Genomic DNA, 20,444 nt, shown 5'->3' on the forward strand with positions numbered 1-20,444 from the left:
GGGGTGAGGAGGCTGTTCACACCGGCTTGGCTTCTGAGTTGGTCGGTTTTCAGCGTGGCAGGGTCTGTGGGTGGAGGACAAAGAAGCAGGCTAGTCCTCAGCCTCTGGGCTCTGGAGCCCCGCCTTCTGGAGGAGGGACTACCGCTGATGGAGGCGGGGCAAGGCACTGCACTCACAGCACCCCTCTGTCCCGGGAGGCCGGCCGATGGTGGGCCCTCTGGTCACTTCCTGTGGACCTTCGACCTGCCTGCTGTTCCTCCGAGCCGCAGGCGCCGGGGGTCAGGCAGGAGCCCCCACGCCCCCGCCAGTCCTGGCTGCTGCTGCTGCTAGGTGGGAGCCTCCGCTTCCTAACGGCTTTTTCTTTTTTTAAACGGAACAGTCTTTTAAAAAACGAACCCACCCCCTGGCAGATCCCCTCCCGTCCTGTTCTAGGGAGCCCTGTTCACGTGACAGAGTCTGTCTCTGAGATGCATGGTCACCCTCAGGGGGAAGGGGGCAGGGATTCTTGCAACACTTTTTTTTTTTTAATTTATTGGGCAGAAACCTCCAAACCAAGCTATGTGTGTGTGTCTGCGTGTTTATGTGCTTTTTTTCTCATCGGGGCCCCTCTTTCCCTCGACCCCTTTCGCCTCTCAAGCAGAGAGAGCAAACTGAGTCTGAAAGCAGAGCGATGTGTATAGTGCGGTAACAATCACGACGGGGGCAGAGGGCGGGCCACCCCTCCCCCCCAGGTCATTGGTTCAAATGCCAAAGTGGTTGAAAATTACATGGGCGCCAGGGCCAGCGGAAGTGGCCCGAGCAGCCTGCGGTCCCTCGGGGCTTGTCTCCTCCCAGCAGGACTCCGTCTGTCTGATGCCGTTCGCATTTCAATACAATTATCTCCTGGACTGTCCACGCCGCTCCAGCTCCCCGTCTGGTTTCTGTCGCCGGGTGTCTTGGAGCGCAGGCCTTGGTCTGGACCGTGAGCCTGCTTGTGGCCATTTTTTAAAAGATTTTATTTATTTTTAGAGAGGGGAGAGAGTGGGAGAAAGAGGGAGAGAAACATCAACGTGTGGTTGCCTCTCACATGCCCCTCCCCCCCAGGGACCTGGCCAGCAACCTGGGCTTGTGCTCTAACGAGGAATCAAACCCGAGACCCTTTGGTTTGCAGCCCATGCTCAGTCCACTGAGCTACAGGGGCCAGGGCTGCTTGTGGCCATTTGCTGAAGGTCAAAGCACTTGCTGGGGGTGTCTGCTGGTCCTTTGGATGGGGGGAGGGGCAGGGGCTCCTGCTGGCACACTGTGGACCTAGTGGCCTCCACCAGGACTCACAGGTCCAGCCCAGATGTCGGGGTCCACAAGCCCTCCAGCTCTGGATACTCGTGTTCTTGGGGTACAGGCGACCCTGTGAGAACAGACGCTGCCGGCCCCGGAGAAAGCCCCACAGCGCCCCTCTGTGGAGCTGCAGGGCATCCTAGAAGCATTTCGCCCCAGGACGTTGCGGCGGGGACACGATCCAGCTCTCCCTCCCACCCGGGAGGAGCCCCAGGTGTTTGGAGCTCTCCTCAAAACACATGGAGGGGTCATCCGACGGGAAGAATCCCGAGCTGGGGTGACTTAAGCCCTGACCGTCGCCGGGTCAGCACCCGCAGTCGTAGGACTGGGCGAGGCAGGGCCAGCTGGCTTCCTTGGCCGCTGGCGGGAGAGAGCCGGGGTTCCTGGCAGCCTTGCTAAGAAATACCCGGGCCTCTCTGCTCTGGGACCTCCCACCCCAACAGCACACTCGGTCCTCCCCTTCTGCCACAGCACGCCGCCCCGCCCTGTTTTCATCCCCTCCGGGCGACCCTCTGCACTCGCTCCAGTGTGCAGGGGCGTCTTCGTCCCCTGCGCTCCTGGTGAGACCGGACAGGGTGCAGCCTCGGAAAACGACCCTCTACGTCCACCCCTCCCACGTCCCGCCTCCGGCGGAGAAAGGTGCAGTCCTCGTCCCTGCCGCAGGAGGCGCTGCCTGCGGAGGCCGGCGCTCCGGCCGCCGCCGGTGCGCAAGCGCGGCTTCGCGGATTGGCCGCGCGCGGGAGCCGTCGCCGTCGCGGGCCGGGCCGCGGGGCTGGCGCGCCGAGCGGGGAAAGATGGCGGCGGCGGCGGCAGGCGCGGCCTCGGGGCTGCCGGGGCCGGTGGCCCAGGGTCTGAAGGAGGCGCTGGTGGACACGCTCACCGGGATCCTCTCCCCCGTGCAGGAGGTGCGCGCGGCCGCCGAGGAGCAGATCAAGGTGCTGGAGGTGACGGAGGGTGAGTGAGAGGCGGGGCCGCCCGGGCGGAGGGGACGCGCTGGGGGCCCGGGGCCGGGCCTGCGCCGCGGAGGCCCGGGGCGAGCTCGGGCCTTGCGTCCCGCTCGCGGCGCGGGCGCCGGGGCGCGTGCGGCGGGCGGGCGAGGGCGGCCCCGCGTTACGGCCGCCCCGGGCCCCGGAGTCCGGCGGGAAACACGTGCACCGCCCCGGCCCCTCCGGCTCCGGTCTGCGCCCCGAGGGACGCGCCCTCGCGCCGCTAGGCAAGGGCCCACCGCCCTTTGTCCGGGCTCTGTCCCCGCGCCCTCGGGGCGCCTCGGCGACGGAGCGGAGGTGGTCGCCGCAGGCCCCGCGTCCCCGTCCCAAAACGGAAGGGGACGGTCCTCCCGCCCTGAAGTGGCCAGGGCGCCTGGTCCGCGAGTCTCCATCCTGCGTCCACACCCTCCAGCGCTCGTGCCCAGCGCCGGGTCGAAGCTCCCCGCCGGACCTCCCTGGGAAAGGACGGAAGCCAGCCCTCCCTGGAGTTCGTCTTGCATCGTCCCGCAGCGCGGGGGAGCTGGGGGCGTGCGGAGAGCCCCGGGGTCCGGCGGGTCCAGGGCCACGTGGAAGGCCTGGTTGTCACTGCCAGTGCCCTGCACACAAGTTCCAGGCTGGACAGCGGGGGGCCGCGCAGGTTGTGGGTTGACCAGAAGGAGCTGTTCGGCCTCCATCAACTTGCTGCGTTCCCGTCGGAGCCCCTGCTCCCCTGGGTGTGAAGGAGAGCAAGTGACCAGCTGGAGGAGCCTCATCGCGGTTGAACTGCTGCAGGAACGACGTGGAGGGGCAGGGAGAGCCCCGCGGCTGCGCCCCAGGGGGCGGGCCAGTGACAGCTCCCAGGGACCTGTCCCTGCGCGAGCGCCCCGGCCCCGGCCCCGGCCCAGCTGGGCCGGGTCAGTTACTCAGCTCTGGCCGCTGGCTTTCCACAGACCTTGGGGTTTGAGATAAAAAATTACACAGAAGTGCGGGGTTTGGCATGTGATCTGGGGTGCTGCTAGGAGTAGGTTGAAACCCACGTGCAAGCCTCACGGCGTGCTGCAGGCGTGCTGCGGGCCAGAGCGCCCCTGCGGACGCTGACCCCGGTGGTCTGCGGGGGACGGCGCCTGCGCCCAGCGTGGTGGGCAGGCTTGGGTCAGGTCGCTCGTTGAGTGCGCTGCCTGGGACCCACAGGCTGCCTGTGCTTTTCCCTACTCTGCTTCCTCGCCTCTCCGCAGACACGGAGGGTGTCCCCCTGCAGTGACCCATGACCCGTGTCTGGAGGGAGGGTGGCGGGCTCCTCCCGAGTCTCCCTCTCTTGCTGGAGCCCTAACAAGACAGTTTGCCGTCGCCTGTTCTGAGTCCCAGGTGTTTCCTTAAAGGGGTTGGCCATTCCTTCTGTGCCTTCCTTCACGTGCGGACGCGGCGCCTGCTCCCCAGGCAGCCTGGGCCTCAGCTCGCCCCGTGGGACTCAGGCCTGCGGAGGTGCCTGAGTTCTTCAGAGAGGAGCTTCCTCGGCGCGGGAGTGGGACGAGGGAGCCGAGAGTCGGCGTTCGCGGTCTGGGCCCTGGGTCCGGGGGCCCGCGGTCAGGTGACAGCCGGGGCGGTTGCTCCCAGTCCCCCTGTCCCTGCTAGTGACCACACACCAGCCCACAGAGGGGCAGACGCCCTGGCAGACCGGGGTGCCGTCCCCTGGCTGCCTGGCGGTGGGCCGGCCGAGAGGACCGGGCAGGGCGGGGCCACAGGCGGGCTCCTCCCCAGAGCCCGCTGGTGCTCGGCTGCGTCTGTTCCTTCACTTAACTCACAAGGTCATGGCTTTTGGGAGGCCCGCTCCTTGTTTCTGGCGTGTTTGTGCTTTGCTGTTTCATGTCTTACAGTTTTCCCTTTTCCTTCTCTTTGCTGCCTTCCCGCTAAGAGTGGCATCGCCCGCAAGGTGGAGGGAGGCGACTCCTTTATGAGCCTCGGTGCCCCGGCCTCACGTCACGGCTCAGGCCCGCGGTGCAGCCGGCCTCTGCGTCACTGTCCTCGCACTTGTTTCTTTCTGTGGGAGGACTGAGGGCGTTTTCCGGTCCTTTGGCCTTGACTCTGTCTCTCCGTCGCTCCCCGCAGATACTGAAGGCACATTTTCTCCCCGCCCACCACCGCCAGTTGCCCTGGGGTGGGGGGCAGTGGCCTCTCCCCCACCCTTCCGGGCATTGAGACGCTGCCCAGGATCCGTGGAGCCAGCGGAGCCTGCTGCCCAGGGCTCACGGGCGCTTTCCTCGCAGCAGAGCCCGTGCACGTCCCCTGTGGAGGCAGCCCTCAAAGACCCAGACGTGCTCCTGGGAGGGAGCCGGGGGGAAGGCGGCCGTGCTCGGGAAAAGGGCCGTCGCGGGTTTTCTTTCTCCTTCCAGCCGTGGTTTCGTGGTGTCTCCCAGCCCCCGCGAGAACAGGGGGCTTCCCCGGGCTGTGCTCCGGCCTCCCCGTCGTCCCCAGTGAGCCGGCTCCCCGCTCCCCGCTCCTGCCTACCTGGGCCAACTCCCAGGTCTGCGGCGGCCCCACAGCCCCTCGCCTGTGTCTTGTCCTCTGGCCACAGGCTCTCCTCGGACCGTCCTTCGATGCCAGTTGTGCTCGGATGATGCTCTGCCTGGTGGGGGGAGGGGCGGACGGGTGGCAAGAGGCTGAGAGACGGGGTGGGGTGCCGCAGGACGCCTCCACACACTCCCCGAGCGGGATGGGGCCCACAGCCTTTTGGTGGGCAGGCGGCGGTGCTCTGGCCATGGGCCAGGGCAGCGGTTCAGCAGAGAGTGCGGCCAGGGAAGGCGGGCCATACCGGGGGCTCAGTCCGGGCAGTGCTGCCAGGGCCCATGGAAGCGGGTCGGGCTCCTTGCTGACGCCGCCTGCCGCGTCGGCCGGCCCGGCGCACTGCGGTGCTCTCCCTCGCGCCTGCGGGCTCACGGCGAGGTCTGCTCTTTCAGAATTCGGCGTCCACCTGGCTGAGCTGACCGTGGATCCCCAGGGGGCCCTGGCCATCCGTCAGGTAAGCCCAGCCCGATGGGTCCAGTTTGTGCGTCATTCCCTGTGGGTGGCAGTGAGACGTTCTCGGGGGAGAGCGGACCGGGGGCCAGTCTGTAAGTCGCCTGGGACTGGGCGCCCAGCCTGGCCGCACTTGGAGGGAGCAGCCAGGCGTGGGCGTGGCTTCCCCGGGAAGAAAGCCCTTTTGCGCATGGACCCCGCGGCCTGCTCTCTCACAGCTGGCGTCCGTCATCCTGAAGCAGTACGTGGAGACGCACTGGTGCGCCCACTCGGAGAAGTTCAGGCCCCCGGAGACGACGGAGAGGGTGAGAGGGTGCCCGGCCGGGCTGCCGGGGCGGCGCGGTGTCCTCGGGGCCCTGATGGGGGTGGGGGGTGGGCAGCCGGCGGGCGTTGTGGGCAGGAGCCGTGGATAAGGGGGCACCAGACCTGCTTGAGCGGCGGGCCGGCCAGCGCGCAGGCCCCCGTCTGCCGCGCTGGGGAAGCGTTGCCCTTCTGGGCGCCAATTTCCCGAAAGTCCGAAGTAGAGTTAGAACTCCAGCTTGCGAGAGCGTCTGAGGGTGAACTGAAGGGTGTTCCCGTCTGGGGCAGGGCTGTGCGGCCACTCTGGGCCCTGGGAGACACGGCCTCAGGCGCAGAGGGCGGTGCTCGGAGCCCTGCCGCCTCGGAGCGTCCGTGCTGCCGGACGGTGTGGCCGCGCAGCTGCGGGACCGGGGTTTTCGCTCTGCCTCATCGTGACTGACTGCACGCCAGTGGCCAGGGCCGCCGGTGCCACCGTGGGTTGAGGGGGGGCTTGGAGCGGGCAGCGTGCCGGGTGTGCGCACCGGTGGAGTCCTGGACAGAGACGCGGCGTCTCGGGCCGCGGGGCTGCCGGCGCGCGCGCCGGGCGGGGCCCTGCCAACCCCGGCGGCCTGGCCCGACGGTGGGTGGGCCTCCCTCCCCCGCAGGCGAAGGCCGTCATCCGGGAGCTGCTGCCCGGCGGGCTGCGCGAGTCCATCAGCAAGGTGCGCTCCAGCGTGGCCTACGCCGTGTCGGCCATCGCGCACTGGGACTGGCCCGAGGCCTGGCCCCAGCTCTTCAGCCTGCTCATGGAGATGCTGGTGAGCGGGGACCTGAACGCGGTCCACGGAGCCATGCGCGTGCTGACAGGTACCGGGCGCTGGGGGAGGGGGGGCTCGACGTGTGTCCGCCCTGCCGTCGCCGCAGGGAACCCGGGGGGCGGGGGGGGGGGGGTGCAGAGGGTCGAGTGTGCGTGGGGGCGGGGCACCGAGTGTGGTGCGCGGGTTGGCCCCGCCCCCTTGGCCCCGCCCCTAGCCAGAGTCTCCGCGGGCGGAGGTGACGTCAGCGTCCGCCTCCGAGGAGCCCCAGGCCGCCCCACCGAGCCGACCTCCCTCCAGGAAGTGCTCCTCCAGCACGGGGCCGGGCAGGGGGGGGGGCCGCTCCCTGGTGGGCCCCAGCCGGGGCGGCCGCCGTCCTCGCACAGGCCCCCGCAGCGGTGTCGCTCTCGCGCCCGCTCCCCGTGCGGCGTTGTGGGTCCGGCGCTCGAGTTGGGGCTGGGCGGCGCCGCCCCCCGTGTCATCACTTCTGCGGCCCTGCGTGCGAGTCTTCTCTCCCGCTGGTCCCCCCGACACAGAGGACGGTCAGCGGGACAGAAGTACTTGAACTTCCAGTCCAGGGGGATTGGCTGGGTGTCTCTTCAGAGCTCGGTTAATTCGCCGTCAGCCTGTCCCCACGTGTCCCCAGTCGGACCGGGTCCCCGGCTCCTGCAGGCCCCGCCCTGCGCCCTGCCCCTCGGCGAGGGCACTGCTCCAGCTCCCCGTATGGGAGCCACCAGACCGCAGATGCGGGGGCCCTCCTGAGTGGGCCCTGCCGATGCGCTCCCTCTCTGGGGGGTGACGTGGGAGACTGGGAAGGCGCAGACACGGGGCCCTGGGGCTCCCACACCGAGTCCCAGGCCCTTCGTCCTGTCTCAGCCCCGGTGGGGGTTTGGGGGCAGAGGGGCGGTGTGGCCCATCGTCCCCTCGCCTTCCCCAGCTCTCTCCCGCTTGCAGGGCGCATCAGGGTGCGCTCAGCTGGCGGTCCCCCCGCACCCCCCTCATCGTGCTGGTTGGGGAGCAGCAGGTGTCCTGCCTGGGGGGGGGCCTTGCAAACAGGCCAAAGGCACCTGACGGGGCGCTGGCCCCACCTGGGCCCAGGCTGCGTCTTCTTCGGGGGGCCGCCCAGGGGCCGGCCCGGCCCTGAGCAGGCTCGTGGTGCTCGGACGAGGGTTGAAGGTCACTGCCCCAGCCGAGGGGCCTTCCCTCCCCTCCCCTCCCCTCCTCGTCGCCCGCGCTCCTCTGCTGCCAGAGCTGGGCGCTCCCGCGGCTCTCCTGCCCCGGGCCGGGCCCCCGGCTGCGGACCTGCCACCCAGGGGCAGCTTGAACTAGTCGCACTAGTGTCCTCCCAGCGCGGCGTGTGGGTCACAGAGCTCCTGGCCCCTTCGCAGAGTTCACGCGGGAGGTCACGGACACGCAGATGCCGCTTGTGGCCCCCGTCATCCTCCCGGAGATGTACAAGATCTTCACCATGGCCGAGGTGCGTGCGGGCGCCACCGGGCAGTCTGGGGGCGTGGGTGCTGCCGCCCCTGCCCCCGCCACCAGCGCTGACCCGGACTGTTCGTGGCTCCCGGGGTCGGCGGCCGGGAGAGCTGCTGTCCTTGGTCACGCGTCCTCCCCTTGCTGCCTGGGGCCTGTCCCCACTGCCACCCCCAGGGCAGGCCAGGCCCCAGTGCCGGCCCGCCCCACCGCCCTTCCTGCAAACGGGGCCTGGGAGCTCATGGGTGGGGCTCCCTTGCAGCCAGGCCCGGACGCAGGGAGGGCTGTGCTCAGCGCCCTCCTCCCCTCTGCGCCCGCCGCAGTCAGTGGGAGGACCGACGTGCGCTGGCCGTGCTGGGTTCTGGTCAGCGAGGCCCCCGGTCTCACGGCCGCATCCCCGCTCCCCAGGTGTACGGCATCCGCACCCGCGCCCGGGCCGTGGAGATCTTCACCACCTGCGCCCACATGATCTGCAACATGGAGGAGCTGGAGAAGGTGGCCGGTGGGGGGGCAGCGGCAGCTCTGGGCACTGCAGCCCGGGGTTGGGGGAGGCCCCGAGTGCCAGGGGCGGCTTCCCACTGGGTATGACTCCGCCTCCTCTGTGGGAGCCCCGTCACGGCGGGTCCCGGGAGCCGGGCAGCAGTGCGTGGCGCCCCCGTGAGAACCAGCTGGCTGCGGACCCGGGCAGCTTGGAGAAGCTGGCCTTGTGTGACGGCTTCGAGAGGCCACAGTGAGGGGCCCCCAGGGACGTGGGAGTGGCGCCCCTGCAGTCGGGCCTGACCAGGAGGGACTCCCGATGCCTCAGCAGCCCGCGCTGGACCGCCCGTCCGTGTGTGTGTGTGTGTCCCCCGCCCCAGGGTGCAGCCAAGGTGCTGGTCCTCCCGGTGGTGCAGCGGTTCACTGAGGCCTTCGTGCAGGCGCTGCAGGTGCCCGACGGGCCCACCGCCGACAGCGGCTTCAAGATGGAGGTCCTGAAGGTGAGCGCCGGCCTCTGCCGTGCCCCTGGGGTCAGGGGGTGGTCCGAGACCCCGACACCCCCCGCTGTGGGTGCCGTTCTCCGTGACCCTGCAGGCCGTGACCGCCCTGGTGAAGAACTTCCCCAAGCACATGGTGGCCTCCATGCAGCAGATCCTGCCCATCGTCTGGAACACGCTGACGGAGAGCGCGGCCTTATATCCTTCCCGGGCCGGCGGGGGCCAGCGGGGGCTGCGCGTCCGTCCGCGGGGGCTCCCGGCTCCGCCCTCAGCCTCTGCTGCCCTGTGCAGCGTCTGCGAAGCAGACCCCCGGTTCTGTGTCTTAACTCCTCGCCATACTTACGTGAGGACAGAGGTCAACTACACGGAGGAAGTGGAAGACCCCGTGGACTCGGACGGTGCGTGGCGTGCCCGGTGCTGGCGGAGCACGGGGAGCCCCTGGGGGACGACCGCGTCCTCCCGGCGTCTCGGCCCCCAGACGGGCCCCTGGGGGCGCGTCGTTTCCGGGTCCTGAGTGCCCGGAGCTTCCCGGCGCCGACGTCCTCGTGGCCCCCCTGCAGGTGAGGTCCTGGGCTTTGAGAACCTTGTCTTCAGCATCTTCGAGTTCGTGCACGCGCTGCTGGAGAACAGCAAGTTCAAGAGCACTGTCCGGAAGGCCCTGCCGGAGCTGATCTACTACGTCATCCTCTACATGCAGATCACCGAGGAGCAGGTGCGGGGCCCAGGGTGCGGGCCCACGGCTCGGCCCTGAGCCCCGACGCTGCAGAGCCGCCACCGGGGCGGGGGCGGGGCCGCGGTGCGGCCGGGGCCCTGGCGTTGTGGGGCTCTTAGAGCACTTCGCCCTCGACCTCTGTAGGGCCACCGGCCAGGGGCCCCGACCCCTAGAGCCACCTGCTCCTTCCGTGCCGGTGGTGGCGGACGGAGGCCGGGGCCCCGGCCTGGTTGGGGGTCCCTGGACCAGAAACGAGCGTCTGAAACATGGGGGGCAGACCCGAGGCCTCGGGCTGGACCCGGCCCTCCCCCTGGTTGAGTGGCCCCGGCACCGTGTTTCCGCCCGGGGGCGGTGCTGAGCTCCGCGCCCCCGGCTGAGGGGCAGCCACATCTGCATGGTCCTCAGACCCCGTCTGGCCCTCGGACGGCAGCCGCGGGGCTGGTGCGGCCCCGGTGGAACGCAAAGTCAGGGCCTCTCCCGCAGTAAACCACAGAACTGATGCCACTTCCGCCTTCACGGTCCCGTCCGGCCAGGTCCGCTCGGAGAGCTCGTCTCTCTAGTGGTAGCCGCCAGCTGCCAGCGGCAGAGAGCTGGTCGTGGCTGTGTTCCCCAGGGGTCGCAGGACAGCAGCGACGACACCACATGCCCCGTGAAGGCCCTGCTCCTCCGCAGCTGAGGGGCCAGCCAGGGCCAGGGGCTGGCGTCCTCCTGGGAGTGCAGGCGGCCGAGGGGCTGCAGGACCCGACCTCGGCCTCCCAGACGCCCGGTCCTCTCGTCCCTTTGATCCCCCAGATCAAAGTGTGGACGGCCAACCCGCAGCAGTTTGTGGAGGATGAGGACGACGACACCTTCTCCTACACGGTCAGGATTGCGGCCCAGGACCTGCTGCTGGTGAGCGGCCGGCTCCCACCACAGCCCGCCCTGCCGGGCGTTGGGGCAGCCGGGGTGTTGCCGGGCAGCCTCCTCTTGGATCTTGAGGGGGTGACAAGGAGCGTGTCCCGCGAGGTTTGTGGTGCAGAGACAGCGGAGTCGTCATTCCCGGCTTCGACCTGGCCGCAAACACCTGCCGGGCTGGCATGCAGGCAGCAGTGTGGTGGTGGTGGCAGGGACCGGTGGGCAGGTCGGGGCCTTGCCCTGTGTCTGAGGTCCAGCGGGCGGCACGGGCGGCTTTCGGGGGGCGGGCCCAGGCCCTGCAGCCATTCTCTCTGGCTTCACAGGCGCCTGGGTGTGGCCTCCAGGCCCACGTGCCACGGGGAAGCTGCCGTGGGCCACCTGCCGCTGGCCCACGGGAGTCCGGGCTGTGTGGTCACGCCCGGCCCGTGTGAGCCCGCGCCCACCCCGCGTGCAGCTGCAGTTGGGGTTTCTGCCGGGAGCAGGTGCGTGGGGCACAGGCGGACGACTCGGCCCTCCCTCCCCCCAGGCCGTGGCCACAGAGTTCCAGAACGAGAGCGCGGCCGCCCTGGCGGCTGCGGCCACGCGGCACCTGCAGGAAGCCGAGCAGGCCCGGAGCGGCGGCGCGGAGCACTGGTGAGGGCCGCGGGGCTCGGGCCCCGCCCGGGCCTGCTGCTTCGCGGCAGCCGACCCCCAGCCTCCCCCCACCCTCTCCCGCGAGCCCCGCGGGGCGGGCCTGGCTTCAGCTTTAAGTCAAGTCTGGAGCACCCCAGTCTTGCCTCGGCTGCGGGAGTGGCCGGGAGTGGGGGGGTCAGACCGAGCGGGAGGGGGAGGGCCCGCCCCCATGTCTCCTTCCCCCGGGACGTGTCTCACGGGCCCGGCGTGTTCCCCCCCCCCGTAGGTGGAAGGTGCACGAGGCCTGCATGCTGGCGCTGGGCTCCGTGAAGGCCGTGCTGGCCGACGGCGTAAAGAGCGGCCGCGTGCACTTTGACATGCACGGGTTCCTGACCGGCGTCGTCCTGGCGGACCTCAGCCTCTCGGGTGCGCGCCGCCCCCACTGCCCCTCCCGCCGTCCGCTCGCTCGCGCTGTCTGCTGAGGGGGGCGGGCCGGGCGTCCGTGTGTCCTTTGGGGACGTGTCCCCTCCCCGGAGCTGGGCCTCCTCTGACCCTCAGCCAGCCCAGAGACCTGGGCTCGTCCTCCCCGAGAGACGCCCGGCGCCTGGCTCCGGCGCCGCGCGGCTGTCAAGGCCCAGACGCAGGTGCGGCCGCTGCCCCGGAGGAGCCGGCTGGTGCTCCGCTCCCACCGCACAGCCAGCACACCCTCAGGCAGCCCCAGCCGGCTCCTCCCGCCCTCTCCCGTCGCTCCCTCGCGCGGCCTCTTGGCTGGTGTCCGGGGGGCACAGTGCGCTGTTTTCGAGGCACGTGTGTCTGGCCGACACGTCACCGCTGTCGTCTCTGCGCCGTGTGCCCCCACCGCCCCGACCGCCTCTCCTGCAGGGCAGCCCTCCCGCGGGCGTCCTCCGCCCGGAAGCGGCCCACTCTGGCTGGTGGGGCGTGTGTCGTGGGCCGTCACGGCCGCGCTCTGAGCCACGGGACGAGACGGCCGGGCATCCGGAGCGCGGCCAGAGGACCGTCCTCCTCCCCCGGCGTCTGCCGGGCGCAGCACGGGGCCGAGGAAGCGTCCCCCCTCCTGCGAGACGTGAGGCCTCGCCGAGCGGCCCTTGCCCCCCAGCCCCCGGGGTGTCCCACGTTCTAGGCCGGGAAGCTCCGTGCTCAGCGGAGGTGCCTGGGCTTCCCGGGCCCATCCGCGCCGTCCTGTGGCGTTGGCCGTGGCAGAGGGTCTCAGAGAGATGCGCAGGTCCGGGGGCGTCCGGTGTGAAGGCCGGAAAAGGCCCTTGCTGTGCAACGTCGGTGACCCGGCCTGAAGCGAAGAGCTGTTCACGCCGGCCCTGCTCAACAGCCCCCCGCCCCACAGGGACTTTTCTGTGGACTGAGACGCCGGGAACACGCGGGCCCGCCCCGAGGTGTCGCACGCCCGGTGCTGAGAGGACCGGCCCGGGCCCCGGTCCGTGGCTGCTGTCGATGGGCTGGCCCGGCTCTGTCCGGGGGCTCCTGTGCCGAGTGCCAGTGACGGCTCGGGGCCGGCAGGCCGGCCCGCCAGGCTCTGTCCTCGGCGCGGAGGGGCCGGAGTGCCACATGGCGCGCGCGACAAGGCTGGGGACGAGGGGGGGTGAGGTTGGAGGGGACCGCGAGTGCCCCGCTGCCCGAGGCGGACTCTGTTCAGTGGACCGCCGCCTACGGGCATGGTTGGCGTGAGGAGTGACGGCTGCCCCCTGCGGTGTCCTGACGGCGGCCCAGGCGTCTGGCGAACCTGGCCGGGGGGCAGGGGCCGACTGGCCGTGCGGGCAGGGCCTCTAGTCTGAGAAGACCCCGGTCTGCTCTGCAGACAGTGAGAAGAGGGTGCTCGCTCTCCTCTGAGTTGTCCGGGCCGTGTGGCGCCCGGGGGCTGGGACAGGCTGAGGGGCAGGGCGGGGCGGGGGGAGCGCACCTGGGAGGCTGTGGCCTGGCCCTGACTGCCCTGTCTCCCCCCAGTGTCTCCCTTCCTCCTGGGCCGGGCTCTCTGGGCTGCCAGCCGGTTCACTGTTGCTATGTCCCCCGAACTGATCCAGCAGTTTCTGCAGGCCACCGTCAGTGGCCTCCACGAGACACAGCCCCCTTCGGTTCGGATTTCCGCCGTGAGAGCCATCTGGGGGTGAGTGCGCCGCCTCGGGGCGAGAAAACTCAGGGTGGGAGTCTCAGCAGCAGCTGCCGGGAGCGGGCCGTGTGGGGGGAGACACCCTCAGCACCGACTGGGAAGACAGGGAGGTGGCCAGACCAGGGGCATGGCCTCTGGGGACCCCGAGAGAGCCGCCCACCCGGGCTGTCCCCGGTGGGCCGCAGGCTCAGGCCGGCACCCTGGCCGCTGCGTCCGACTCGGGGTCGGGGTGCCGGAAGGAAGGTTTCATCCAAATTAGAGCCTCCGTCGGCCCCAAGAGCTGCCTGACTTCTGGAAGGTGGTCTGCCCCGCCCCCGCCTGCGTCGTCTAACCGTGGATGTAGGGGCGGGCGCTGTGCACGGGACACGTGTCGCCCGGGAGACCGCGGGCCCTGACATCAGCACAGTGGCGACGGGGACGTCCCTCACTCGTGTCCCTCCGCCCGGACAGAAGGGCCCCGTGGCAGCCGTGGGCTGGTAGGACATGGCGAGGCCCCCGGACCAGGCGCCAGACCGGCCCCGAGGAGCAAGTGGGGCGAGCAGGCAGGCCCCGAGCAGTGTGGCGCCCTGACCTGGAGGCCACGAGGTGCCGGCCACTCCGGGATCTGAGCGTCGGCGTCGCCGGTCACTGTGGGCCTCTGGGCCCGGCCGCTGACACGTCCCGTGGTTGTGAGGCCCCGTTTCTGGTCTAGGGGTTTTTTAACGCGAAGAAGCCATGTTTTTGCCGACTTTCACGGCCGGTCGGAAGGTGCGCGAAGGAAGGACTCAGTGGCCGCGTCCAGTCGGGCGTGCCCGGCAGCGTCCAGCGAGGGCCTGCTGAGACGTGCACGGCATGCGCCCACTTCAAACCCTCGGACGGCGCGTCAGCCTCACGAGTGCGCAGGACGTTCACCAAAAGGCCTCCGTTTAAGCTGCTGAAAGCCCCCAGCAAGCACAAGATCTGTGTGACACGGGAGCTCAGAGCGGCCCCTGGCCGGAGGGCAGCTGTGTGGACGGCACCGAGCGCCCGGCGAGGGGAGAGACAGCCGGGCCTCGGGGCCGTGAGCGGGGCTGGCGTCTTGGTGCGGGGGGCACAGGGGCGTGAGGGGCCCCCCGTTCGGAAGCAGAGGGCGAAGGGCGAGGGACACTTCAGAGGGAACGTGAGGACCAGAGCGACCCGACCGGAGGAGGGACGGAGGACGACCGGATGAGGGACGGAGGGCCGGCGCCCACGAAGCCGCCGTGGGAGGGGGGAGCCCGCCCGAGCGGCCCCCTGGAGCTCCGGTGTGCAGCGCCGCGCACTCCTCTGCCCGCAGGTACTGCGACCAGCTGAAGGCCTCGGAGAGCACCCACGTGCTGCGGCCCTTCCTGCCCAGCGTCCTGGACGGCCTCGTCCACCTGGCCGCGCAGTTCAGCTCCGAGGTGCTCAACCTGGTGATGGAGACGCTGTGCATCGTCTGCACGGTGGACGCGGAGTTCACCGCCAGCGTGGAGAGCAAGATCTGCCCCTTCACCATCGCCATCTTCCTCAAGTACAGCAACGGTAGGCCGCTGGCGGGGGCGGGCGGGAGGGGGTGCCGGCCGGGCAGCAGGACTCGGGGCGGCCAACTCAGAGCCCCCGCGCTGCAGGTCAGCCGGGCGGCCCTGGGGGAGCGGGCGCAGGCGTCCCGGGAGCCGGCTGTGGAAGGGAGGGGGAGCGGCGAGCCCCCCAACCTGGGTCCTGGGCGGCGGCAGGAGAGTGCTCGCGGGGTCGGCAGGGCCTGTCTTCCAGAGCGCACAGGTGGGTGGAGCCCCGGCCTGGGGCTTGACCTGGGAGAGGCCGGCTCTGGAGACGCGCACGCAGAAAGGGCACCCGGAGCTCGGGGGCGGGGCCTCTGGGTGGTGGAACCGCGGTGTCTCCTCCGCTGGAGCACCCCCAGGCTCCTCGACGCTGCTCTTCCATGGGGCGTCTCTCCGAGGCCCTGCACCCAGACCCCGCTCTCGGAAGGAGCACCGGGGGCCGTGTTTAGAGAGGGAGCCCAGCTTTGGGGTGCAGGGTGCTGGGGCGGGGCTGCGGACCGTGTGACTCCGAGCCGGACAGACCCCCGTGCCCGCAGGTGGTCCGCCACCCCCACCGCCACGGCCCCGAACGCGCCCCTCGGGCCGGCCCTCTGTCGGCGGACGGCTGTGCGGCAGAGCCCTCTCGTGTGCTGGGAGGCCGGCCACACGGGCGCAGCTCCAGCCGGGCCGTGTCTGCTGGGCGCGTGTCCTGGAGCGGTGGCCTCAGGGCAGAGCGCTGGCTGCCTCCGCCCCACACGGTGCCCCCGGCGCTGCCTCCCTGTCAGGCGTCGGCCTCACGGCTGAGGACGCGAGGGGCCGCCCCGGAGAACGAGCCAGGTTCCGTTGGTTGGAGCCCTCCCCTGGCGCCGGGGACTGCCGTGCCTGTGGGCCCAGCGTCTGTCCTGCAAGCTCCGGCCGCTCAAGGGCCCTGGGTCCCGGCAGAGGGTGCATGCGTCGGGGCGGGCCCCACCGCGGGCCCCCCAGGCTCCGGGCATGTGCAGACCGGCGGGCGGGGGCCCCTGTCGCCTTGTCCACCCCAGACCCTGTCGTCGCCTCGCTGGCACAGGACATCTTCAAGGAGCTGTCCCAGATCGAGGCCTGCCAGGGCCCTATGCAGATGCGGCTAATCCCCACCCTGGTCAGCATCATGCAGGCGCCGGCCGACAAGCTCCCCGCAGGGCTGTGCGCGGTGAGCAGGGCGGGCGTGAGCTGGGGGTGGGCGTGAGCTGGGGGACGGCAGCCACCGCCAAGGCGCAGGCGCCTCCACAGGCCGCTGTGCCCCGGGGCGCCTGGCTCTCGTTCCGGGGGCGCCACCGTCACCAAGTGTGGCGCCCGGCCCTGGGCCAGTCAGCCGTGAGCCACACGGAGGCTGGGCCCCACCCCCTTCCCGCAGCCCTTTCTGCCGTCCTGGCTCCGCCTGCCGGGCTGTCGGCACGGCTGACCCCCGCCCCCGCCCCCTGCAGACGTCCATCGACATCCTGACCACAGTCGTGCGGAACACGAAGCCACCGCTGCCCCAGCTGCTGGTCTGCCAGGCGTTCCCCGCGGTGGCCCAGTGCACGCTGCGCACGGACGACAACGCCACCATGCAGGTGCCGGCCCCCGCCGGGCTCGCCGGGGGCGGGCGGCTCGGGCGGCGGGCCTGGTCCGGGCCTTGGGGTGTGGCGGGCCCGGGAAGGGGTCGTCCTTGTGCCCGTGGCTCGGCTCTGTGGGAGAGGCGGCAGGTGTGCACCCCGGGGCTCCGTGGACGGGGGGCCAGGCTTCCGGAAACCTCCGGGCTCCTGGGACTCCCGGGTCTGCCTGGCGGCATCGCGTGTCAGACGTGTCGTTCCAGCCCCAGAAGGGTCTCCCCGGGGGACAGGCGGCACGCCCCGCGGAGGAGGCCCAGGCGAGGGCCCCCGGCCGCTCCCCACTGCTGACCTCGCCGGCCGCTGTCCCCGCAGAACGGCGGAGAGTGCCTGCGGGCCTACGTGTCGGTGGCGCTGGAGCAGGTGGCCCGCTGGCACGACGAGCAGGGCCACAGCGGGCTGTGGTACGTGATGCAGGTGGTGAGCCAGCTGCTGGACCCCCGCACCTCCGAGTTCACCGCGGCCTTCGTGGGCCGCCTGGTCTCCACCCTCATCGCCAAGGCCGGGCGCGAGCTGGGCGAGAACCTGGACCAGATCCTGCGCGCCGTGCTCAGCAAGATGCAGCAGGCGGAGACGCTGAGCGTCATGCAGGTGAGGGGCGCGTGCGGGGCTGCCCGCCCGGGGCGGGGGGGGGCAAGGTGGGCCGCGCGGGTGCGGCCGGGGGCCCCGCGGCCACTGCTTCCTGACGGCCCTCCCTGTCGCCGCGCCCAGTCCCTCATCATGGTGTTCGCCCACCTGGTGCACACCCAGCTCGAGCCCCTCCTGGAGTTCCTGTGCAGCCTGCCCGGGCCGACCGGCAAGCCTGCCCTGGAGTTCGTGATGGCCGAGTGGACGAGCCGGCAGCACCTGTTCTACGGCCAGTACGAGGGCAAAGTGAGGTGGGCCTGCCCTCACGCTGTTCTCCTCCCGCGCCCGCGTCCTGGACTCCCGTCGGGGGCGGGGGGTCCCGCTGCCCCGTGCGCCCCCGGTGTCCCCGACCTCAGGCCGCAGCGGCCAGCCTCTGTCCACTGTGGGTCCCGCTCTGCCGAGGCTGCACCCCACCTCTGACCTGGCTCCGGACCGCTCTGTCCCGGCCCCCCCGCGGCCTGGCTGTGAGCGGAGCCTCAGCCCCGCGAGAGTCTCGGACTGCCCGCCCCTGCCTGGCACGGTGCCCGGGCCGGGGCTGACCCGCCGCTGTCCCGCAGCTCGGTGGCACTGTGCAAGCTGCTGCAGCACGGCATCAACGCGGGTGACCGGCGGCTACAGGACATCCGCGTGCAGGGCGAGGAGGCCCACAGCGCCGACGAGGGCGTGCGCACCCGCTCCAAGGCCGCCAAGAGTGGGTGACGGGCGGCGGGACGAGGGGCGGGAGGCGGGCAGTGGGCCGGCGTGTCCTGGGGCTTCGGGCCCGAGCCCCACGCGTCTTGGTCGTTGGGGGTGTCTGGCCCGTGACCCAGTGGCTAGGGGGGAGGGGGGCGGTCGTGTCCCCCCCCCAGCCCCGCAGGCTCATCGCCCTGGGCTGCTGCCTGTACTTGGAGTCCCCTGGCCCTGCCGCCTGCGCTCTGGTGGCACTGGCCAGCCCAGTGCCATGGCCGGGCTGCCCTCCTCGGTGGGTATGGTCGGGGGTGTCGCCAGGGGAGCTGGTGAGGGCAGCCCTCTCCTTCCCCCCAGACCCTGAGCGCTGGACCAACATCCCCCTGCTGGTTAAGATCCTGAAGCTGGTCATCAACGAGCTGTCCAGTGTCATGGAGGCCAACGCCGCCCGCCAGGCCGCTCCTGCCGAGTGGGGACAAGGTGCCCGGCCCGGCTCCCGGGGTCCAGAGCGTCTGTCCAGCTCGCGGAGCCCCGTGTCTGCCGCGGGCGTGGGCTGGCCGGCCTCGCTGGGCACCCAGAGCTGAGCGGGAGGTCGCGGGGGCGGGGCGGGGGCGGGGCTACAGCTGCTCGTGTCTCCCCAGACGACTCCAACGACATGTGGGAGGACCAGGAGGAGGAGGACGAGGAGGAGGAGGACAGCGTCGGGGGCCAGCTCCTGTCCGACATCCTCTCCACCAGCAAATACGGTGAGCGGGGGTGGGGGGCGCAGCTGGGCGGGCAGGCGCCTCTCCCGCGCCCCCCCATGGCCGGTTTGGCCGGGACGGAGGGGGAGGGGACCTGTGGGGGCCCCGCCCCGGGGCGGTCCCCGCTGACCCTGCCCGCGGGCGTGTCTGGCAGAGGAGGACTACTACGAGGACGAGGAGGACGACGACCCCGACGCTCTCAAGGACCCTCTCTACCAGATCGACCTGCAGGTGAGGGCGCGGCTCACCCCCGCCTGCCCCTCCGCCCGGTGGGCCGTGGGCGGGGCCTCCCTGTGGGCGGGGCCTCGCTCGGGCCTCATAACCCCGGCCTGCGGGCTTCTTGCGGCGGAGTGGGGGTCCTCGCGGTGGCTGGGCGGGGGACCCCACCTCCAGGGGGACCCCGGCTCAGGAGCGTGCTAGGCGCTGGCATTGGTGGGGGGCCCTGCAGCCCCCTGTGACCCGCCCCTCGCCCGCAGGCGTACCTCACGGACTTCCTCTGCCAGTTCGCCCAGCAGCCCTGCTACGCCGCGTTCTCCGGCCACCTCAGCGACAGCGAGAGGCGGGTCCTGCAGGCCATCGGGATCTGACGGGCGGTGGCGCTGCCGCCGTCCCCGTGCGGCGGCCGGAGGGCGCCCGTCCCTCTCTGCCCGGAGCGGCCGCCTGCCTGGGCCCCGCTCTGCCGCGGCCCCAACGCCGATGCCGACGCCGGCCGGGACCAGGCCCGGGGGTGCGGCCACCGAGCGACATGGGGACGGGACGCTTCTCCGAGCCCCTGCAGGCGACCCGCCCCCAGGGCCCCTTCCTCCCCACCTGCGCCCCGGAGTCCTTGGCTGGCGCCCGGACACGCGAGCCCCCCGGGGAGCAGGGGCCCCGCCTGCCCGCACTCCGGAGCAGCCCGTTCGCCTCCGTGGGGCGTCTGGCGGGGTCGGACGGGAAGGCCTCTGCCCCTTCGGCACGGACGCGCCCGGCCTCGGCGTGGCCCTCGGTGGGGCCGCGCAGCAGCCGCAGGCCCCGCCCCGCCCCGCCCATGCAGCACCGAGGGCCCCACATTTGCATGCCGGCCCCCACGCAGCTCCTGTGGGCGCGTGCACACATGTGGCGGGAGCCCCGCCGGTGGCAGTCTGTTTCTCCTTTTTTAGGGGGAAAAAAAAACAGGAAAAACTGGTTTTTTAAAGTCCATCTCCCCGACTATATTTAATATGCCCCCGCCCGGACACGCAGAGGCCGCCCGGTCCCCAGGACTCTGCCGCTTGGCGGGCTGCGGCCTCGGCCGCGCAGCGTGTATTTTTCTAGGAGAGTAAAGTCCCCTTTACAGGACCGCACCGCCGCCTCTTCCCTGGGGAGGGGGTGGACAGGCGGGGGCAGGGATCCTGGGTCCCCTTGTCTGCTGGGCCCCCCGCGTTCACCGCAGCAGGAGACTCGCTCCTTCAGGCTGCGGCCACGCAGGCGGGGACTGGAGAGTCAAGGGAGGCCAGTCTGGGTCTCCAGGAAGGGTCCTGGCGTGGGGCGTTCACAGGACAGTGTCCTGTCCCCGGGTGTCCAGCTCCCCGTCCAGTATGGAAGGACATGTCTGCTGCCCGCCGGTTCAGTGCTGAGGCCGCCTCTGCCTCCACTGTGTCTCCCTTTCAAGTTGGGGACGCGCCACTATGGGAGCACGCAGCAGGTCTGCCCACTGTGGGGTCAGCTGAGGCCGCTCGAGGTCAAACCAGCCCTTGGTGTGGGCACCCAGGACGGCCCCGGGCAGCAGCACCGACTGCTGGGGCTGGGGGCCACCCACAGGCTGCTCGCCCGCCTCCCAGGAGCTCCTGAGTCCTGGCACCATCCCGTCGCCCCCACCTCTTCGCCACGGTGGGCGCTCTTCCCGCCGCTGCACCCAGGGCCGGGCCGGGGCAGGCGGGAGAAAGGGGCCCGGGGCCGAGGTGCTGCCCCCAGGGGAGAGCTGGCTCCTGTCCTGAGTCCTTTGGGCTGAACAGACTCATGTTGCTCTGGGTGGGGCCGGCCACACAGGTCCTGCGGCCCCCGGGCCCTGGCAGGAGCTGAAGGAGGTGGCCGTCCCAGGGTTGCTGAGTG

The 20,444-nt window shown here is 71.2% G+C and overlaps 1 protein-coding gene across 1 annotated transcript; it reads left to right on the top strand.

Moving 5' to 3' along the window:
* The first annotated feature begins 2,063 nt into the window (after positions 1–2,063).
* Positions 2,064–19,696, top strand: IPO9 (importin 9). Its single transcript, XM_045860188.1, has 24 exons — positions 2,064–2,268; positions 5,234–5,295; positions 5,510–5,596; positions 6,236–6,437; positions 7,774–7,862; positions 8,270–8,356; positions 8,719–8,838; positions 8,933–9,033; positions 9,175–9,233; positions 9,396–9,547; positions 10,340–10,438; positions 10,968–11,074; positions 11,340–11,479; positions 13,031–13,190; positions 14,488–14,714; positions 15,751–15,899; positions 16,174–16,302; positions 16,654–16,929; positions 17,050–17,216; positions 17,523–17,656; positions 17,989–18,111; positions 18,273–18,377; positions 18,529–18,605; positions 18,851–19,696. Exons 1-24 carry the CDS (start codon positions 2,109–2,111, stop codon positions 18,959–18,961), a joined length of 3,123 nt encoding a protein of 1,040 aa, XP_045716144.1. The 5' UTR covers positions 2,064–2,108; the 3' UTR covers positions 18,962–19,696.
* The last annotated feature ends 748 nt before the right edge of the window (positions 19,697–20,444 follow it).

Source organism: Phyllostomus hastatus, unplaced genomic scaffold, assembly GCF_019186645.2.
Source record: "Phyllostomus hastatus isolate PE091 unplaced genomic scaffold, TTU_PhHast_1.1 phas_contig_148, whole genome shotgun sequence".
Lineage (NCBI taxonomy): Eukaryota > Metazoa > Chordata > Mammalia > Chiroptera > Phyllostomidae > Phyllostomus > Phyllostomus hastatus.

Coding starts and splice junctions, on each gene's coding strand:
- IPO9 (XM_045860188.1), top strand. CDS start 2,109: ATGGCGGCGGCGGCGGCAGGCGCGGCCTCGGGGCTGCCGGGGCCGGTG. Junction 11,480..13,030: donor GGCGGACCTCAGCCTCTCGG/GTGCGCGCCGCC, acceptor GTCTCCCCCCAG/TGTCTCCCTTCCTCCTGGGC. Junction 15,900..16,173: donor TCCCCGCAGGGCTGTGCGCG/GTGAGCAGGGCG, acceptor CGCCCCCTGCAG/ACGTCCATCGACATCCTGAC.